Source organism: Etheostoma cragini, chromosome 3, assembly GCF_013103735.1.
Source record: "Etheostoma cragini isolate CJK2018 chromosome 3, CSU_Ecrag_1.0, whole genome shotgun sequence".
In the NCBI taxonomy this organism is placed as follows: domain Eukaryota; kingdom Metazoa; phylum Chordata; class Actinopteri; order Perciformes; family Percidae; genus Etheostoma; species Etheostoma cragini.
In genome coordinates this window covers 27,248,282-27,266,904 of record NC_048409.1, presented here as the reverse complement: position 1 = coordinate 27,266,904, position 18,623 = coordinate 27,248,282, and the positions used below count along the sequence as shown (strand labels likewise).

General features: G+C 40.9%; 1 protein-coding gene across 13 annotated transcripts in view; it reads right to left on the bottom strand.

The window, feature by feature from the left end:
- prx (periaxin) overlaps nt 1–18,623 on the bottom strand; it is a 38,663-nt gene that overhangs the window by 5,374 nt on the left and 14,666 nt on the right. For 5 of the 13 annotated variants that reach the window (XM_034865469.1, XM_034865454.1, XM_034865475.1 and 2 more), the window contains exons 1-3: nt 2,567–3,989; nt 2,117–2,191; nt 66–1,909 (exon numbers count right to left, since the gene is read on the bottom strand). In XM_034865469.1, coding sequence (XP_034721360.1) covers nt 66–1,909; nt 2,117–2,191; nt 2,567–3,965 — 3,318 coding nt within the window. In that variant the 5' untranslated portion in view covers nt 3,966–3,989. The other 8 variants (XM_034865486.1, XM_034865494.1, XM_034865510.1 and 5 more) reach the window with 7 other exon arrangements.

Genomic DNA, 18,623 nt, shown 5'->3' with positions numbered 1-18,623 from the left:
TCTGGACCTTCAATCTTTCCTTTAGGTACAGAGATGTTGATGTTGGGCATTTTCAAATGAGGCATTTTGAATTTTCCTCCAGTGCCTCCCTCCATTTCAATGTCTGGACCCTCAGTCTTTCCTTTTGGCAGTGAAATATCAACAGAGGGCATGCTGAAATGTGGCATTTTGAATTTTCCACCTTCTCCTTTGATCTCCATCTCTGGACCTTCAATCTTTCCTTTAGGTAGAGAGATGTCAACATCTGACATTTTCATGTGAGACATTTTCATTTTTCCTCCCTCTGCATTGACTCCAATGTGACCTCCATCAATTTCACCTGTTTTACCTTTAGGAAAGGAGAAGTCAATGTCAGGTATCTTTATGTCTGGCATCTTGAATTTTCCTCCTTGTTCATCAACCTTTGCATCATGCTTTACTTTTGGCAGGGACACATCTAGGTCTATTTTGGGAATGGAAACATCAATTGTTGGCATTTTGGGAATTTTGAGGTTTCCCTCATAACCTCTGATGTCAGCCTCTGAGACATCAACCTCTGCTTTGGGGAGGAGAACCTCATTATCTGGTGTTTTAGCTGCTGGTAGCAACAGTTCAACTGAGGGCATTTTAACTTTGGCCTTAGACTCAAGGTAACCACTTGGCTTACCTAACTCTTTTTCTTTAGAGCCAAATCCTGCCATAGAGAATTTTGGTAGTTTGACAGTTACGTCAGGTGCATGGAAGCCACCTTTTCCTTCCACATTTCCCTCTAGTTTTGCATCAACCTCTCCTTCTGAGAGTTGACCTTTTGGTGATGACATTTTAAACTTTGGAAATTTCACTTTGTATTTTGATTTATCATCTGGGCTCCCAAGATTGACTTCTGGCTTAGAAATGCCAATTTCCCCTTTTGTTACTTTAACATCCACATCAGGAGAAGACACAGATACTTCTGCATGCTTTTTGGATACACCAAATAAGGGCATTTTGATTTTAGTTTTTTTTACCTTGACCTTTCCATCCCCATCAAACTCCACTGATGGTGCCCTAATCTCTCCTTCCACATGTGGTGCACTGAGGGAAACATCCCCCTTGGGGCCAGATATCACCAAAACACCACTCTTGGACTTTCCACCAAACCTGGGAAGAGATAAACTTGGGACTTTAAGGGAGACATCAGGTAGATCAAATCTCCCCCCTGAAGAAGGCCTGCCTCCCTCTGCTTTCAGGAGCTCCACTTCCACATCGTCACCTTTAGGTTTGGTGAGGCCAAAGTCTAGATCCACCCTTGGAGCTGAGATGTCAACTGTTGGTAATTTGACATTGGGAAGTTTGAGGGATGCACCTGGGCCTTCTGTACCACCTGTCTCAATGTCCACACCCTTAACTTTTAAACTGGCTGGATTAATATCTTGTTTGAGACCAGCCATCTTCAAATCTCCTGATGCTTCAGGGCCACTGGTGTTCATCTCTGGGCCTTCCACTTTGACACTGCCTTCCACCAGGTTCATCTTTGGAAGTGAAACATCAAATTTGGGCATTTTGAATTTGCCTCCTTTTACCTCAGGACCCTCAATACTGAGATCAGCATTTCCTTTGGGGAGTGACAGGTCAATGTTTGGCATATTGTTCTTTCCTCCCTTCAGGTCAGGACCTTCAATACTGACATCAACTCCCTTTGCTTTCAATTTTGGAAGAGAAATATCAACAGAGGGCATATGGAACTTGCCTCCTTTTCCAGCATGTCCGCCAATGTCTATTTCTCCTTTTGCTTTTCCTTTGGGTAGTGACAGGTCAATGTCTGGCATTTCAATCTTTCCTCCCTTGATGCCTGGGCCTTTTATTTTGACATCACCCTCTGGGAGATTCACTTTTGGCAATGCAACATCATTTGTTGGCATTTTAAATGTACCCCCCTTCACTTCAGGACCTTCAATATCAGTATCAACCTCAGCTTTTCCTTTGGGGAGTGTAATGTTACCTTTAAGTTCAGATCCTTCAATATCAACATCAACTCCCTTTGCTTTCATTTTAGGAAGAGATATATCAAGTGAGGGTCCCTCCACATTGGCAACAACCTTCGGCAGAGATACATCAATTTTCGGCATTTTGAATTTCCCTCCTTTCAACTCAAGACCTTCAACATTTATGTCACCCTTAACTTTTCCTTTGGGAAGTGAAATGTCAACAGTTGGTATGTTGACCTTTCCTCCTTTGACATCAGGACCCTCAAGGCTTGTATCTACATTGGGAGAATTTACTTTGGGGAGAGAAACATCAAGGGATGGCATGTTTGGCTTTCCACCTTTAACTTTAGGGCCTACAATATCTATCTCTGATCCCTTAGCTTTAATTTTAGGAAGAGAGATATCAACAGAGGGCATATGGAACTTGCCTCCTTTGCCAGCATGTCCTTCAATTTCAATTTCCCCTCCAGCTTTTCCTTTGGGGAGTGACATATTAATGTCTGGCATTTCAATCTTCCCTCCTTTGATTTCTGGACTTTTTATTTTGGTATCACCCTCTGCAAGACTCACAGAAACTTCACATTTTGGCATTTTAAATTCCCCCCCCTTCACCTCAGGACCTTTAACATCAGGACCCTCAAGGCTGAAATCTACCTCTGGAGACTTAATATTAGGGATTGACATATCCCCTTTGACTTCAACTCCCTTTGCTTTGATTTTAGGAATAGAGATATCAAGTGAAGGCATGTGAAACTTGCCTCCTTTACCACCATGCCCATCAATGTCAACATCTCCTGCTAGTTTTCCTTTTGAAAGTGAAATATCAATAGTTGGCTTTTCCATTTTTCCTTTGGGGAGTGACAAGTCAATGTCTGGCATGTGGATTTTTCCTCCCTTAAGCTCAGGACCTTTGAATTTTCCTTTAGGAAGTCCTGTATGATAGGATGGTATTTCAATGTTCCCATCTTTTCCAGACCGAATGTCGATATCAATGTCTCCCTGTACTTTTCCTTTAGGAAGCGAGAGGTCGACTTTTGGCATTTCATATTTCCAACCCTTAACTTTCGGCCCTTGAAAATTCACATCTCCTTCAGGGTATTTTACTGCAGGGAGGGTGATGTCTACTGACGGCAGGCTGAACTTGCCTTCTTTTCCTTCACCCTCGACAGTGATATCACCTTCTAATGATCCTTGAGGGGTTGAAATGTCAATCGTTGGCATTTTAATTCCACCACCTTTAATTTCTGGTCCCTCAATGTTGATGTCACCTCGTTTTGATTTTATTTCAGGGAGAGAAACATCAATTGAGGGAATATGAAAATGTTCTCTTTTACCTTTGGTTTCTATGTCACCCTCTACTTTTCCCTTTGGAATAGAGATATCAACCGAGGGTGATTTCATAGCGGGAGGAGAGATGTCAGAGAGTGATGGCATGTTGAACTTTGTCCCTCCTTTGACTTCAGGTCTTTCAATATCAACCTCTCCCTCCTTTTTTTTCCTCTTTGGGAATGAGATGTCAAAAGCTGGCATCTTGAACCTGTCTCCGCTAACATCACTGCCCTCAAGCTCTATGTTGCCCTCCACATTTGCCTTGGGGAGTGAAAAGTCAACATTTGGAATTTCAGGACATTCTAGCTTCATGTCTCCCTCAAGTAGCTTACTTTTTGGGAGAGAAATGTCTAAAGAGGGCATGTTGAAATTGCCTCCTTTCACTTCACTGCCACCAATATCCAGATCTCCCTCTTCTTTTCCTTGGGGAACAGAGATATCGACAGTAGGCATCTCAATCTTTCCACCGTTGATTTCAGGTCCCTTCAAAACAACTTCTCCCTCAGACAACTTCATTTTTGGAAGATGTATATTACATGAAGGCATTTTGAACTTGCCTCCCTTTCCCTCTATGTCTACCTCACCCTTGGATTTACCTTTTGGTAGAGAAATATCTATTGATGGCATCTCTGTTTTCCCTCCTTTAATCTCAGGTCCTTGCAAGTCAACTTTAGCCTCGGTTGTTCCCATCTTAGGGAGTCTGACATCAAGTGAGGGCATTTTGAACTTTCCTCCTTTTGCAGATGGACCCTCTATTTCAACGTCACCCTCTAACTTTCCTTTTGGCATTGATATGTCAAGAGAAGGCATCTTGATCTTACCCTCACCCTCGAGTTTGGGTGTCTCAATGTTCATGTGACCCTCTGGTTGTTTAAGCATTGGTAGAGACACATCAAAGGTAGGCATTTGGACTTTTCCTCCCTTCCCAGTACATCCTTCTACTTCAATGTCTCCTTCCATTTTGCCTTTGGGCAGAGAAATATCAAGTGTTGGCATTTCACCACCTTTCACTTCAGGGCCTTCAATGCCAACCACCACCTCACCTGTCTTAATTTTAGGGAGAGAGATGTCAAATGATGGTAACTGAAATTTTTCTACTCCTTCAATATCAGTCGTTCCTGCTTTGTCCTTGGGAAGTGTCAGGTCTACTTTGGGTAACTTGAAGCCTTCGCCTTTGATATTTACATCTCCTTCTAGTGGCATACATTTTGGGAGGGATATGTCAAACTCAGGCATCTTGAACTTCCCATCGCCACCAACATAATAGTGCATATCCACATCACCAACCTCTGTTTTCACCTTTGGTGGAGAGATGTCAACAGAAGGTAGACTATATTTCCCTCCACCTTCTAGACCTTCAATGTCCACATTGGATGATCCCATCTTTGGCAATGACATATCAATTTTTGGCATGGAGATTTTGCCCTCCACCTCATCAGGAATTCTGTGTTTGGTGTCCAATTTAAAATCAACATCAGGCACAGAGATGTCAATCGCAGGCATTTTGATTGCTGTCTTCCCAGCTCCTTCGTACTCCGGGAGTGAGACGTCCATGTCAGACTTTCCTTTCACTTTTGGTAAAGAAATATCAACAGAAGGCATTTGAATAGGATCACCTTCCATCTTTGGTTTGGTGATATTTGCCTCAGGAAGATTAATCTCACCACCCCCTTTGATTTCCACTTTTGAAGGTATTATGTTAGCGTGAGGCACCTTCATCCCTTTGGCTTTCACCTTAATGTCCCCATCTATCTCATCCGAATGTCGTGAGAGTCTTACTTTGGGCAGTTTCAACTTTGGCATTCTTAGCTTTGTATCTCCTTTACCTATGTCTACATCAGCTCTTCCAACAGCTGCCCCTGCATCAACTCCTCCTTTTATGTCAATTTTAGGAACTTTAATTTCTGCTTTTCCCTTCACAGCGGGCAAAGATGCCTCAGCTTTTCCTGAAGGGAGAGCAAACTCCACATCAGGCGCGTTACGCTTAACTCCTCCCTTCTCCACGTCTACTTTTTTATCACCAGACAAATTGAACTCCACTGATGGTTGTTGAATGGTCACACTTGGAGGCTTCAGCTCCACAGATCCAGTTTCCGATGCTAAGCTTGATTTTGTGTGTTTGGTCCTAGGAAAGGTGATTCCAAACTTGTTTCCTTTTCCTTTGGTTTTCACTTTAGCTCCAGGTATCGCAGGTGAAGAGATATTCAGCTGTCCCTCGAGCTGTCCTGTTTCCACTTTTCCTCCTGCGTCTTCTTCAGTGTAACCTTTTGTTTTCAGGTGGGGAAACCTTGGAGAACCAGAAAGGAAGAAGAACAGAAGAAAAATAAATTGTAATAGCCAAAAAAGACACAGCAATTATTCCAAAATGCCATATAAAGAATGGCTTATAAAAAACCCTTTTCAGATCATAAGCTGTCTGTCAGTCAGTACGTATTGTATTACACTATTCTTTGGCATGATAATGTTGCTCAACAAACCTCTTGACGTGTTGTTTAGACAGCACAGCAGCTAATTAAGACCATTTCAATATGAAACACAGAAAGGACACAAACAAGGCCAACCTGATCCTCCTCTTTGCCTTCCCCACGGCTTCTGCTCCTCTGGCTCCTTCTGCTTCAACCTTCATACTCCTCTTCTGTTTAAATTTGGGGAGGGAAAACTCCACGTCTACGTCACTCATCTCCATCATGGGCGGCGTTCCCTCGATCACCATCTCCTCTCTGCGTTTCTCCTTCAGCCTCTTCAGACCAAAACGACCACCTCTCTTCTTCTTGGCCTTGAACACCTTGCTGCCCTTCACACTCTGAAACACACATGAATGACAAATAGACAATAGACAAATTCAGTAGGGTCTGTTGACTTGCTGTTTTTAAGCAGGTTTTTAAAACTTACTTCTTTCTATATATTTTTGTTAAACATTGAAGTATAATGTTCATATTTGAACATACTTATTTCTATCTTTCTCATAATTTCTGTATGTTTGTATATATAAATATACAGAAAGTATATATTTCTATTCTTTGTTGCCAGAAACTGTAACGTCACCCAATTTCTCCCCAGGGATCAATAAAATATTTCTGATTGTGATTTGCCAAAGTACTATAACTAAATGAGAAATTGGCACTACTTTATTTTAAATGAAATGCCACAATACACAAGAGAAGTGACACAAGAGAAAGCATACCATGAAAAAAACAGACAATAATTGATTACCATTTTGGCAGTCTTGGCTTTGGGACCTTTGACCTCCACACTGGGAACTCGAGGCCTCAGGCAGACCTCGACTCCGGGGATGCTCCTCTTCAGCTGGAAGCTGACCTTGTATGGCTCTGCACACTGAAGGATCTTCAGAGCGTCTTCATACTTCACGTTGTCAAAATAGACTTTGGCACTCAGCAGCTGGTCACCTTCACACAGAGTACAATATGAATTAGTGTGTCCAGTGTTAATAATCTGTCAAAGTAACAGGTTAAGGTAAAGAATCTTGGGGTTGGGGTCAAAAATCCAAATTCAAACTGATGTTTATTTGGTATCATCTACTTTTCTTAAAGCTATAGTGCGCCGTTTCTGTTGCCCACATGAGGAGTCCTAAGTAATGACAACAAACTGTCGGCGAGTCCACATGATACAAGCCTTACGTGATCACGCACATGCCCCCGCCCCTCCTCCACGCATTTGCTAGTTGCCAATGAAGACACAGAGGATAAAAAAACATGATGGACTCATCAGAAAAGGTAACTTTCTTCACTCGATCTTCATTGCGGGAAAGTCACCGGACGACACAATCTTCTGAACATAGCCATACTGAGAAATACAGAGAGAGTTGTGTTGATCTGATAGTCTTAATTAAAGCTTTAAAGAAGTGCAGTAGTGTCCTGCATCCAGTGGGGAGAAGACCAAAAACTACACTGAAGTACACTAAGTTTTAATAACAAGTACCAGTGGTGGAAAGTAACTAAATGCATTTATTCAAGTACTGTACTTAAGTACAATTATAAGGTACTTGAGTTTTTTAAAATTGTTTCCTACTTTGTGCTTCTACTTCATTACATTTTAGAGGCAAATATTGTACTTTTTACTCCACTACATTAGTTTAGTAACTTTAGTTACTTTGCGGACTGACACGCCGGGTGTGGTCATAGCACATATAATCTTTAAGAAATATTATTTGAGGAAGAATATAATTAGGTTGTTTATCACACCTATTTAAAAGCGACATCTGGATGGTGGTGACCATCCATTTAAAAAAATAAATAAAAAAAATAAAAGAAAAAAAATATTATTTGAGTATGGCATGAGTGTTACAGTTCATATGTAAACAAGAATGAGGCATATATAAGCATACTATAAGTTCAAAACTAATATGATGATAAATTTGATTTGGTGTAATATTTAATCACGGTCAATTAAATACAGGTGTGTTCACTTTCATCTGTAGCTGAAATGTTGCCCATTGTGTTCACAGAATAAAAATAATCTGTTTTTTTACTCCCAAAATATTTTCTTTTCTATTCCGCTCTGTCGTCATCATTATCTATAAAAAAATGTGACTTGCACCCTGACTTGCCCCCCCCGCAACACTGCATAAATTTGCTGCTAAAACAGGAATTATTCACAAGACCTTACTGTGCAAATACTGCAAATAACAACACCTCACCCTGGCTCAAAGTTTGCTGTTTTTTATTTGAAAGCGTTGTGTGTTTACTGTAAGTGCTCCCTAAATAAATCCGTTGTGACTGCAGGTACCTTCCTGTAGACTGAGATGTTTGGCGGCTGGTGAGTCTTTGAGGACGTCTTTAACAAAGATCCCTCGCTGTCCTCCGCCAGTCACACTGTAGCCACTGGCTCCAGCCTCCGCCTCCACCACGATTTCCACGGACTGGGAGGTGTCCTCTACACACTAACACACAAACACACAAACACACACACACACACACACACACACACACACACACACACACACACACACACACACACACACACACACACACACACACCTTTAACAAAAAACACATCATCTCCATTTCGTTTTGGCCTCTCGTTATTAGTCCTATGTTAGATACGTCTCAGACTGCAGTAATATTTTAGATTCATATCTGAAATTAAAACCCCTGACTTTCCACATGTTGCACCTAATGAGATGCTTACAACTGATCAAGATAACTTGAAAAAAAAGTATTAAGTGTTTCATTTAAAGGTTTTATTAACTAACGACTGAAGTGATTTGGCAACTCGGTTGGCAGTTCACAGTAGCAGAACGTGTTTTTTATTGTCTAAAGTCAGCGGACTTGTTAATCTGCTAAATCTAAAACATCTAAAGTTTGATCTGATCCAAGTGAAAAGAAACACTTTGGATTTATTTGTTTAAACTGAAAGTGATACATTTAAAGTATGGGAGCATTTTGGGGCCAAACGTGTGCACTGTGCATCATGCAGCTTTAAGGATGTGCATGAGGTCTTCAACTCAGTTTTACATCTTGTTTCACTTGCTTGAGTGAGTGCAGAATTCACTGTACAGTTATTTGTCACCTCACACTTTACTTCTGAATCCATTTGATCCATTAAGCTGTCACAGAGGAAAGGTCACTCTGTTCTTGGATTAGATCATCTTTTACAGAGAATGACCGAAGGAAATAACTTGACTCATGAAGGGGAAAACAGGACTTTGTCAAACAGTGATGGTACTTAAAACAGAGGTAAAACTATGCTCTCCAGTTCCTGACCAACCACTGACACAAACAAAAGTAATCATTAGTTCAGCGTTTCTCAGACGGCTGCTTACTGTCTGTTTGTCTGTGGGCTCAGAGTCCATCTCTGGTTGGGCCAGCTGGCAGGTCGACTCTCTCAGGTGACTTCTCTTCTGACTCAACACCTGCTTCAGCTCTGCATGAAGCTTCTCCTTCTGCACCTGCAGATAACACACACAACCCAGGGTGAGTGTTCTGACCTCTCCAAAGTAAAACAAGAAGGAGTTTGATTTTTCAACATAGCTGTGTGTGCAGCAGTGCCCTCTCTAGGCTAAGCAGCAGCAGTCACTTTAGTTTATCTTTCACTTTGAGTTGTACATTTCCATCAGAAGTCTTCTCCTGCTGCATTTTTTCTTCCTACAATTTTTTCTTTGGACACTATGTATGCATATATTTCTAAAAAATTTAAAAAGGAATTGTACTAGGCATATCTGCGGTTTATTGGACTTTTCAGATGTCAAATCATTGTGTTGATAGTTAGCATGACATTTAGTTATGACTGAGCAATAAGGAAAGGAAAGTTTCTTTGTTGAACCCCAAGAAACGTAATGCCTTGTTTGGAGAACTTTAAACTATTAGCTAACTGTTGACCTTTGAAGAAAGCAACAAGGACAGTACAGTGAGATGTATTTAAATGTGTGTATACGGATGGCATGAGGCCATCATTTGAAAGTGAAAAAAAAAGTTAATAATTCATTTCAAAGTCAGTTTACAGCAGGATACCTAAAATAAAATAAGTGGTGAGGGAAGGGGGTTAGGGACTGAGGCATGTCTTGGAGGCTGATAGCAAAGGGGAAATTCTTATTGCATAATGTTGTTTTTTTTCTAGCTCTCATAGTGTAACATTACATTTAATATTCTCCCCGAATATTAAATGTAATGTTACACTATGAGAGCTAGAAAAAAAAAACATTTGTAAAACCATTTAACATAAATCCAATGTATTTGATCTAAAGAAACGTTCACAATACACAATTTTCATAACATTCATACAGCCATGTATTCAATAGCATTACACTATAGGGGTGTATTATGTAAAGAGGAAATGTGTGTATTGATGTCCAGGTGCCACAGATGCTTTACTAGTCTTTTCCCTTAACGCTTAGCTTCGGTGGTTTCAACATGCCCTGACCTTTCTGTTGGAAACCAGCTTTGTTTGACAAAAACTCTGAATTAAACCCGCTAACGTGCTACTTTTCAGTCCATGAATGTGGGTCAGAGTGTTTACACCGACACCAGCAGCTGGTTTCAGATCTGCTTCATTCAGATGTTTGTTGTCGACTTTGCGTCCAGCAGCTGGCAGTCACCTGCTGCGGCGTGAATAGGCCGCGACTGGCATCTGTGCTGAGCTGGGAGAAATAAAAGCGTGTTTATGTGCTGGACAATGACCTCAGCAGACCGGGCCTGGACCATTGTGATCCAGTTTGTATGTGCCTGTTGGCTGCTGGGGCACGATGTCAGTCACAATGCTGCATCCCCTGTCCAAATATATCCGGTTAACAATGTAGCTCATAAAAAACAGTTTCTGTTTGTGGCTGAAGCTTTGAGGTCCCTGAGGTTAAACTCAATGGTCCAAAGAAAGTACATCACAGTGTACACCAGGGGCATCCAGATACTTGTAAGGTAAACTGAACTGAACTGTGATGCTGTCAAGGTCTTCACCCCTAGTCTGGATCAACAAAAGTACATTTCAGGATTAAGTGTGACCTGACTTAGGCGCGCAGGGTGTCCGCTCTATGTGTGTTGTTGTTCTCAAATTTCCACAGGAAACAAACACAACCCTTGAGATGGCTTGCGACATGCTGAAAATGACAAGTTTTGAAGAACATTTGGATCGTGCAACAAGGCAGGCCTGCTTGGTTCTTTCAGTGAATGATTCACAAAGGATACGGCCCTTTCTCTCTAACTGGAACTTTTTGGGACAGATTGGCTCTAAGAGCAAATCACGTTGAATATCCAGCTAATTCAAAGAGCTCGGGCTACAGTATTGAGGGAAAAGATAATTTCATTTAACATTTTTTGTGGGATTTTCTTTTGCTGGATGCAAATGTTCTACCAAAACAAATTTCTTCCAGAGACTTTTTTGCAGAGCCACCATTGCTGCATCCAGAGCTAAGCACCGCCTAAGACGGTCGTGATTGAGCGTTTTCTTTCCCCCTATCCTAAAAGCTATCTGTGGTGTAACCAGAACTATCTCCACAGTGCTGTGAAGATAAATCTGGCAATGTGAGACCACTCCACCCCTGAATCAAGTTGATATCTTCTACTATTTTACATGACAACTGTAATAAAACAGCTTTAACTAAGATTGGTTTTCTCTCAAATCTTAGAACTTCATTCAATTTCTTTCCTTCCTTGGACTCGGGTGCATCACTAGCATATATTACTTAACAGCACATACTAGCATCCCTGCAGATGCATGTTTATAAATGGGTTGCCCTGTGTGTGTGTATATGTGTGTGTGTGTGTGTGTGTGTTTGTGTGTGTGTGCGGGTGCGTGTGTATGTGTGTGCGTGAGTGTGTGTGTCTCACCACTCTCTCGGGGCTCTCCTGTTCGTCAGTGGAGCCGCTGTGGTGAGGGTTGCGTTGTGGGGCGGAGGGGGATCTGCTAGAGGGGGGCGACCGCCTCTTGTCTTTTACCTGCCAACACAGTAGAAAATAGTGTTAAGTCTCTTTTAAATAGTCATGCAGCAGCAGTTTTTTTGCTGTGCTTTCACCCTTTAACTCAACTAAAAATATTATCTGTTTCTCTATAGCAGCTTTGCACAGCAGCTTCGTGGAGAAAATGTAATGCACGCGGGGACCGAGATGTGAATTTATTTTAACAACCACTGACATTCTCTGCTCCAGTGAAGCTACTGAACTAAAGAAAACTGGTTGTACTGAGAAGCTCCCGGCTCCCATGTTTGAGTATGCACGTGTGTGTGTGTGTGTGTGTGTGTGTGTGTATGCGTGTGAGGCTCAGTCAGCTCAAAAAGGAAATACAAGCTGTGGGTTTGTTGTACTCCGAGGTACTCTGTATGCGGACCATGCATTGCTACTAGCAATCCACTTAACTCAAGGATGTGGCCGTGACTCCATCTTTAGAGCACAGAGGCAGTAAAAATGACAACGTGACTTTTTTTATCTCTGAGAAGTTAAACTCATCATCATCCTCTGCACATACATGATGACTGAATTTATTTTAACTTCCTGTAACTTCATGATTCTGTAATTCTTTCCTGATGACCTGTTTAGTTCCTTAATCTACTAATCATCATACTGACACTATCATACTAATATGAATCCTCCAGAATAATTACTATCATTGTTTTCCTGTGATTTTAATTGGGATGTGTGTGTTTTCTTCCCCTGACTGCCACAGAGTTTCTCTGCTGGATAGTTATTGTTGGACTGAATCAAACCGGTGCGGGTTTTTGGTTCTTTTAACCTCTTGCCTCCTTTCTGAAGGAAACATGTCATGTCCCAGCGTCCCGTGTCTCCTTCCTCTACTTGCTTCACACACTCTCACATGGATAATCTTGTAAAAACATCCTGTCCTAGCACTTCACCTGTTGTCAGGCCACTGATACACTAACCCACTACACATTTCAAGTGCAGATTGTGAGCTGGATTCCCAGAACTACTGCTAGAAATATAAAATTTATTTCTTTTTTTTAATTTAGTTTTCAAAAATGTAGTCAAGTTACTCTCTCCCACCTTTCTCGTCCATCCACTGTTACTCAATAAGATTCAATTTTGCCAACCAAAATATTTTCTCTTCTTTAAACAGACAGACTTCTTTAAACACACACACAGAAAAACAGCTTGGAATCATCGTCGTCAGGGTGGGAAATTAGCATCTTTTACCAGCCAAAGTAGAGGAGCGCTAATCCGTGACATTGGACACACACACACACACACACCTATGGAAAAACTCATTCATGTGATTTTGTGTCTTTAATCATCCACAACAGAAAAGATGTGAGAATAAGACGTTCCTTAAAATGTATTTTTCACATTTTGTTTGGATCTCTCTTTATTAATCTCACGTTAAATACATCTCAGACTGCAGTTATGCTTTAGGTTGATATTTTAAGACAAAACCCCTGATTTCCCACAGGTTGCAGCAAAGTGACATATTATCAACTGACCAAGATAACTTGGAGCTAGAATTATTTAGTACCCTGTGTATTAGGTTAGGTACACAATCAAAACTCTCTTCATAAAGTATAATAATACAATCATTTTACACAAATATTACATTAGAGCATGATAACATCCTGAGTAAAGTCAATTATTCTGCTGACAAACAAAGAGTAACATCTGTGGACAATGATCTCAGTCCTCAAACCGCAGAAGAATCTCTCTACTGAGGGATTCAGAGCTGTAACACCTGATAACACCTTATCAGTCAATACTGATGTAGACCGTTATTTCAGTTAGCCATCGGGGAAATTCTTACTAAAGAACAACAACAGTAGCATGGTTGTTTTTTTTACATTTGCATGAGCAGAAGGAGGTCTGCGTTTACTTACGGCTGGATCTCTGGTCTGGCTGTAAACATGGCTGTCCTCTTGGTCTCTGTCAGAGTCTGAAACAGAAAACAACCCTCAGGTTATTCTGGTTTTTGCAGTAACTCAGAGCGTATGTCGTTTAATTACGAAGAGAATGCAATTATGAGCTTTTCATCATGTTGCATAGGAGAGTCATGCATTAAAAATAAGAACGAGAAGCCATTTTCTGAATTGCCTGAATGAACACAACTGACTGTCCTGTAGATAAAAGCACATAAACGGGGACTAAATTGAATTAAATTTCAATTAAATTTAACACATGTCCAATAATCTTAAACTACTTTAAACAGGACAGAAATAAGGTACATAGAAAAAAGGAATCGATTGTGCTACTCCAACTTCATCCTATAATAGGTTAAAGAGGACAAAAGGGATGACGTTACTGATTTGTTTTCTCTTTTTCTTATCGTTATTCTTTTTTTTTCTTATGGTTATTCTTGGTTTTTCTCAGGGTTGTTCTTCGCAATTTCTACATTATGTGTTTAGTCTGCCCTTGTGTTGCCTGTGATTCTGCATCCCAAATCCCGTCATCAGCTCTCACTGCATGTGTACACACGTGATGTAGAATATTAAAAGATACAAGCATCTGTTTCACACCTGACACTTATGATTCTCCAATTATCTGTAAAATTTAAATACATTTGGTTTTAATGGACATTTAATGAATACATGCTACATGCAGGATGACACCAGTCACCACTGAAACACCATTAAAACAGGACTGTATCGTATAAAAGTAAATTAGCTCCAGTAGCATTCTTAAGAAAGTGTAGCATCGGGTGTTCATAACACAGGCTTATGCATATGGAGATCAAACAGTGACATGGCTGTCGGTCCAAAGCTTTTGAGACGGCGGTGTTGAGATTCTTTCCCTAGTCTTGGGCATGCCTCTGCGCTGGCTATACAAGCCTCTCCAAACGCTCCACCCAGACACTATGAGGAACCCACTGGTACTACTCAAACTGCCCAAAATCATCCATGACACAAGAGACTTTGTCATAAAGAACAAACTAAAAAAATTAAGAATTTGGTGGCTATCAAATTTTATGAGCTTTATGAAGCTTTGTGAAGGTTAAGGAATGCTCCGTTGCTGCTGGAAATTCCTCCGGATGTCCCTCATTTTGGCCGTGTGTCCGTTACCATGCACTTACTTTGTGTTGGAACTCTAAACTCCAGTGGCTTTCTGAGGACTGTGGTGAACTGCTCCCCAGATCTCTGCAGGGTAAATCCAGACAGCCAGCTAGAACATCTGTCCAATCTGAGGTTTCTGTTGCACGACTGAAACAACCTTCGAACGTACACATGTTCCAACAAAACAAGTTCCTTCACAAGATATTTCGCAGAGCAGTCGGGAGCCTAGCGCCGCCAAAGACAATGTGATTGGTTTAAAGAAATGCCAATAAACCAGAGCATGTTGTTCTCCCATTCTGGAATTTAGTGTGGACCCTCCTCCACAACGCTGTGAAGGAAGGTCTGGCAATGCGAGAGTAAAGTCCAGTTGGATGTCACTTCCAGGAAACAAAAAGTGCTCTGACATGGTGGAAACAACCGGAAGAAGCAGAAGAAGGGTTTACAGTGTATACAGCCAGTGGAAACCATTAGAGAATAGTTGAAAACAACAGCATCAGAACCAACAGGTCCACCAGGTCTTTTTTAATTTTTTTAAGATTGTTTTTTGGGGGGCTTTTCCCTTTATTTCAGTGGATAAGACGGGGAAGGTGGGAGAGAGATGGGGGATGACAAGCAACAAAGCCCCCAGTCCACCATGTCCTACACTAAAAGGACGCAGTTGATGACACCATGAGACAATAGTGAACTGTTTCACTTACAGTAATCAAAGCCAACACAGACAGACACGCAGAAAGCTGCTGCAAAGATGTCACAAAGATATGACAGCATGGAGGCCAGTGGAAATGTTACAGTGGCTTTTTGTTGTTTTATTGCTGTTATAAATATAATACGTATATAACATATTCAGTTTCTCTGTAAAACTTGGGTGCAGACTAATTTTAAACGATGTTTGAATGCCGCTTGCGTGAAGACGGCTATCATTTGTGGCTGAGATAGCTATAGCACCGCGTTGGAGCTGGAGCCGATAAATACCTGAGACTACTGCGGAGTTATTTGTACCGAGAACGAATGCCTATTGTGACCTTTACCACTTGGAAAAAGATAGATGTTAGTGGGTGTTTTTTATTGTCCATTTGGAAAGGGACTTTACAGTAGTCAATCACACAATCAGATACTTGTTCTGGTTGGTTATGGAACTGAAATGTACCACTGTATAAAAGTCATATAAAGAAAAAAACAATTTGACACTGATTTAGGGCTCGGAGGAATGTGATTGGTGCAGCCAAATACAGTAAAGCAGACTAGACCTGGAAAAGACATTAGACAAGATCCCATGGCTTGCTTTGGAACGCTTTGATGTCCACTCAGACTTTTCAACACATTTTTTTTCCATCGGTCAGTCACCACTGACAGGTGGTGCATGCTATAAAAGCAGAAATGATGCCAGCTAGAACTAATGAATCTGCGTGTTCATAGCACTAATGAAAGAAACACACATGTAATTCACATTATCTGGTAGAATATTTGAACACTATTTAGCATAGACAACATGATGTGAGAACAGTACATCAACACAGTAACTTGGTCGGATACTATGGACACAGCAGCACTGGGCAGAGCCATTATTTAGAGTCGTCACTGATTTAACTGAAAAGTCTTTTCAGTGTATAGAAACTCCTCCCCTGGTTGGTTTGGTTTCATGTGATCACTTTCTTAACTGCCGTAGCTTAGCAAGATGTGTGTGTGTGTGTGTGTGTGTGTGTGTGTGTGCATGTGTGCATGTGTGTGTTTGGACGTGTAGAGTGTCGGCATGCATGTCATGCCTGTCTGGGTGTGTTGGAGGTATCTGGTGTCCAGCAGGTCACACCAACACATAACACACATTCACTGCTGCCCAGTGGTCAGTGTATCAGTTACAAGCTATGTTTCCATCCACACGTTTTTATCCGAATTAAGGGATATTGAATGAAAAATGCCTATAGACAGTAAAATTCAATGGAATTTCATGAATATCAACTCAATATCAAAATATGTTCGGTCTCATCAGATTTTATCTTGATCAGTATTCGGCTTATGCGATAAACGCTGATGGAAACGTTATTAAGTTTTAGGTCATTTTATGGTTGCAACCCGCCACAAAACGAAGAAGTATTTCCGCTATATAACATTGTGGGCTCAGTGTTCAGACCATAACACATTTTTTATTTGATGGTATTGTTAGACTACTCAATTACCAATCTTTTGTGGAAAATGAGCAGATCCAGGACCCCAACATCGGCAAATTAGAAATGGTCTGATTTACTGGTCTCTGTGCTATTTAATAAAATTCGGAAACATGTTTTTTTTTGTTTTGTTTTTAAATACTGCAGATAATTAACTTCATTTCAACACTAAATCTTACATAGTTTAGCTATTCTGACACACTTTGTTTGACTTGTGTCGAACGGTCTCGGTTCAACACTTGTAAATTCAGTTTTGGTCGCACACTCTGTCAAACAGAGATGTTCACCGTGCCGTGATGAGACCCAGGCTTTCTAACTATTATTTTAGTCCTGAGTGACTGGCATTGGATCAGCTGCCAAAGCAACAACAGGTATGACCACTGCACTGCTGTATTATTGGCCTGAAAGTGGCAGTCAGAGTCCAAAAAAGCAATCCTCGCTGCAGTGTTTCATTAACCCACAGAAGACACAACAGTCACAGTAATGTGCGGGATGACACTGTTGTCAAGCAATCTTAATTATCACAGTGGTATAGTTTTCAGTTAAGAAACACAGTTTTTTTTAATCAAAATGAAACGTATCCTAAACTCTGAGTTTATAAAATGTGGTCACTCCTTGGGAAAAACATAATATTTCAGGTTGAGTATTATATCAGCTTGTGTTGCTGACAACAGCTTTACACTGCAGCACTGTGTGACTTACAGACAGACAGACAGTAGCAGGTGGAGGAGGTGGCACTCCCTTAACAGAGAAGAGGAATGGAGGGATGGCACAGGAGGAGGTGGTAAAGATTTCAAATGCAGCCCGGTCTTATTATAGATCAGACACACATCTGCAGGCCTCCACATGCCTGATGACCACCCCATTTGGCATAGGCCCTCAACCTTCTGCCATACCCATTCAGGGCTGTTGTTGAAAGTGGATGTTGTATTACTATGTAATCCGTAGACTATGTCATAGTGGGCTTCTGTGCAGGATGCAACAGCCCTCCTGTCTTTATGTAGTACTGAGTGGGACATATGGAGAGAGGATAAAACTGCAGGTTTTATCAAACCTGAAAGGACAGGGAAACCAAAATTTCTTTAGAGACAAGTTGATATAATGGACACTTTCAATTCAATTTTGTGTATAGTGTCAAATCATAACAAACGTTATCTCGGGACACTTTACATGTGGATTAGGCCCAGACCACACTCTCAAAATCAAATTTACAGAAATTTGGCTCTTGGTGGGCGTCCATTTGCCTCGATGAGTAAAATCTTTTCTTTAAGGAGCTGGTCCTATGACTTTATTTAAAAGAGCAGATGCACACATCCCAGTCACAGTGAGATCATTTCCACTGTTGATCATGTCCCTTTTCCGTGTACCAGGCTCAACTAAACCAAAGATATGGAGCTAGAACAGTGACAGTAACCTGTGGTATTGAAAATAAAATTTGGCATTGAAACAACAAATATTGGCATTGAAAACTGTTGAACTGAAGTATAAAACACAAACATCAAAAAGTAATAATCTCATAATCCTATGATATTATTTCACTTTGACGTTTGTTTGCATCATGACGGATTTTTCAATGTCAATTTAAATTTTTTATTGATGTCTGTGTTTTTTCAAAGACAGTTTTTTTTTTACGCTGTCAAGATTTTTACAATGTCACTGTTTTCAGTTTCAACTTTCTGTCACTGTTTTGGCGTAGGGAGGAGGGGCCTGAGGGGAGGGACACGGGGGCGTGGCTTGTGGGAATTTACATAG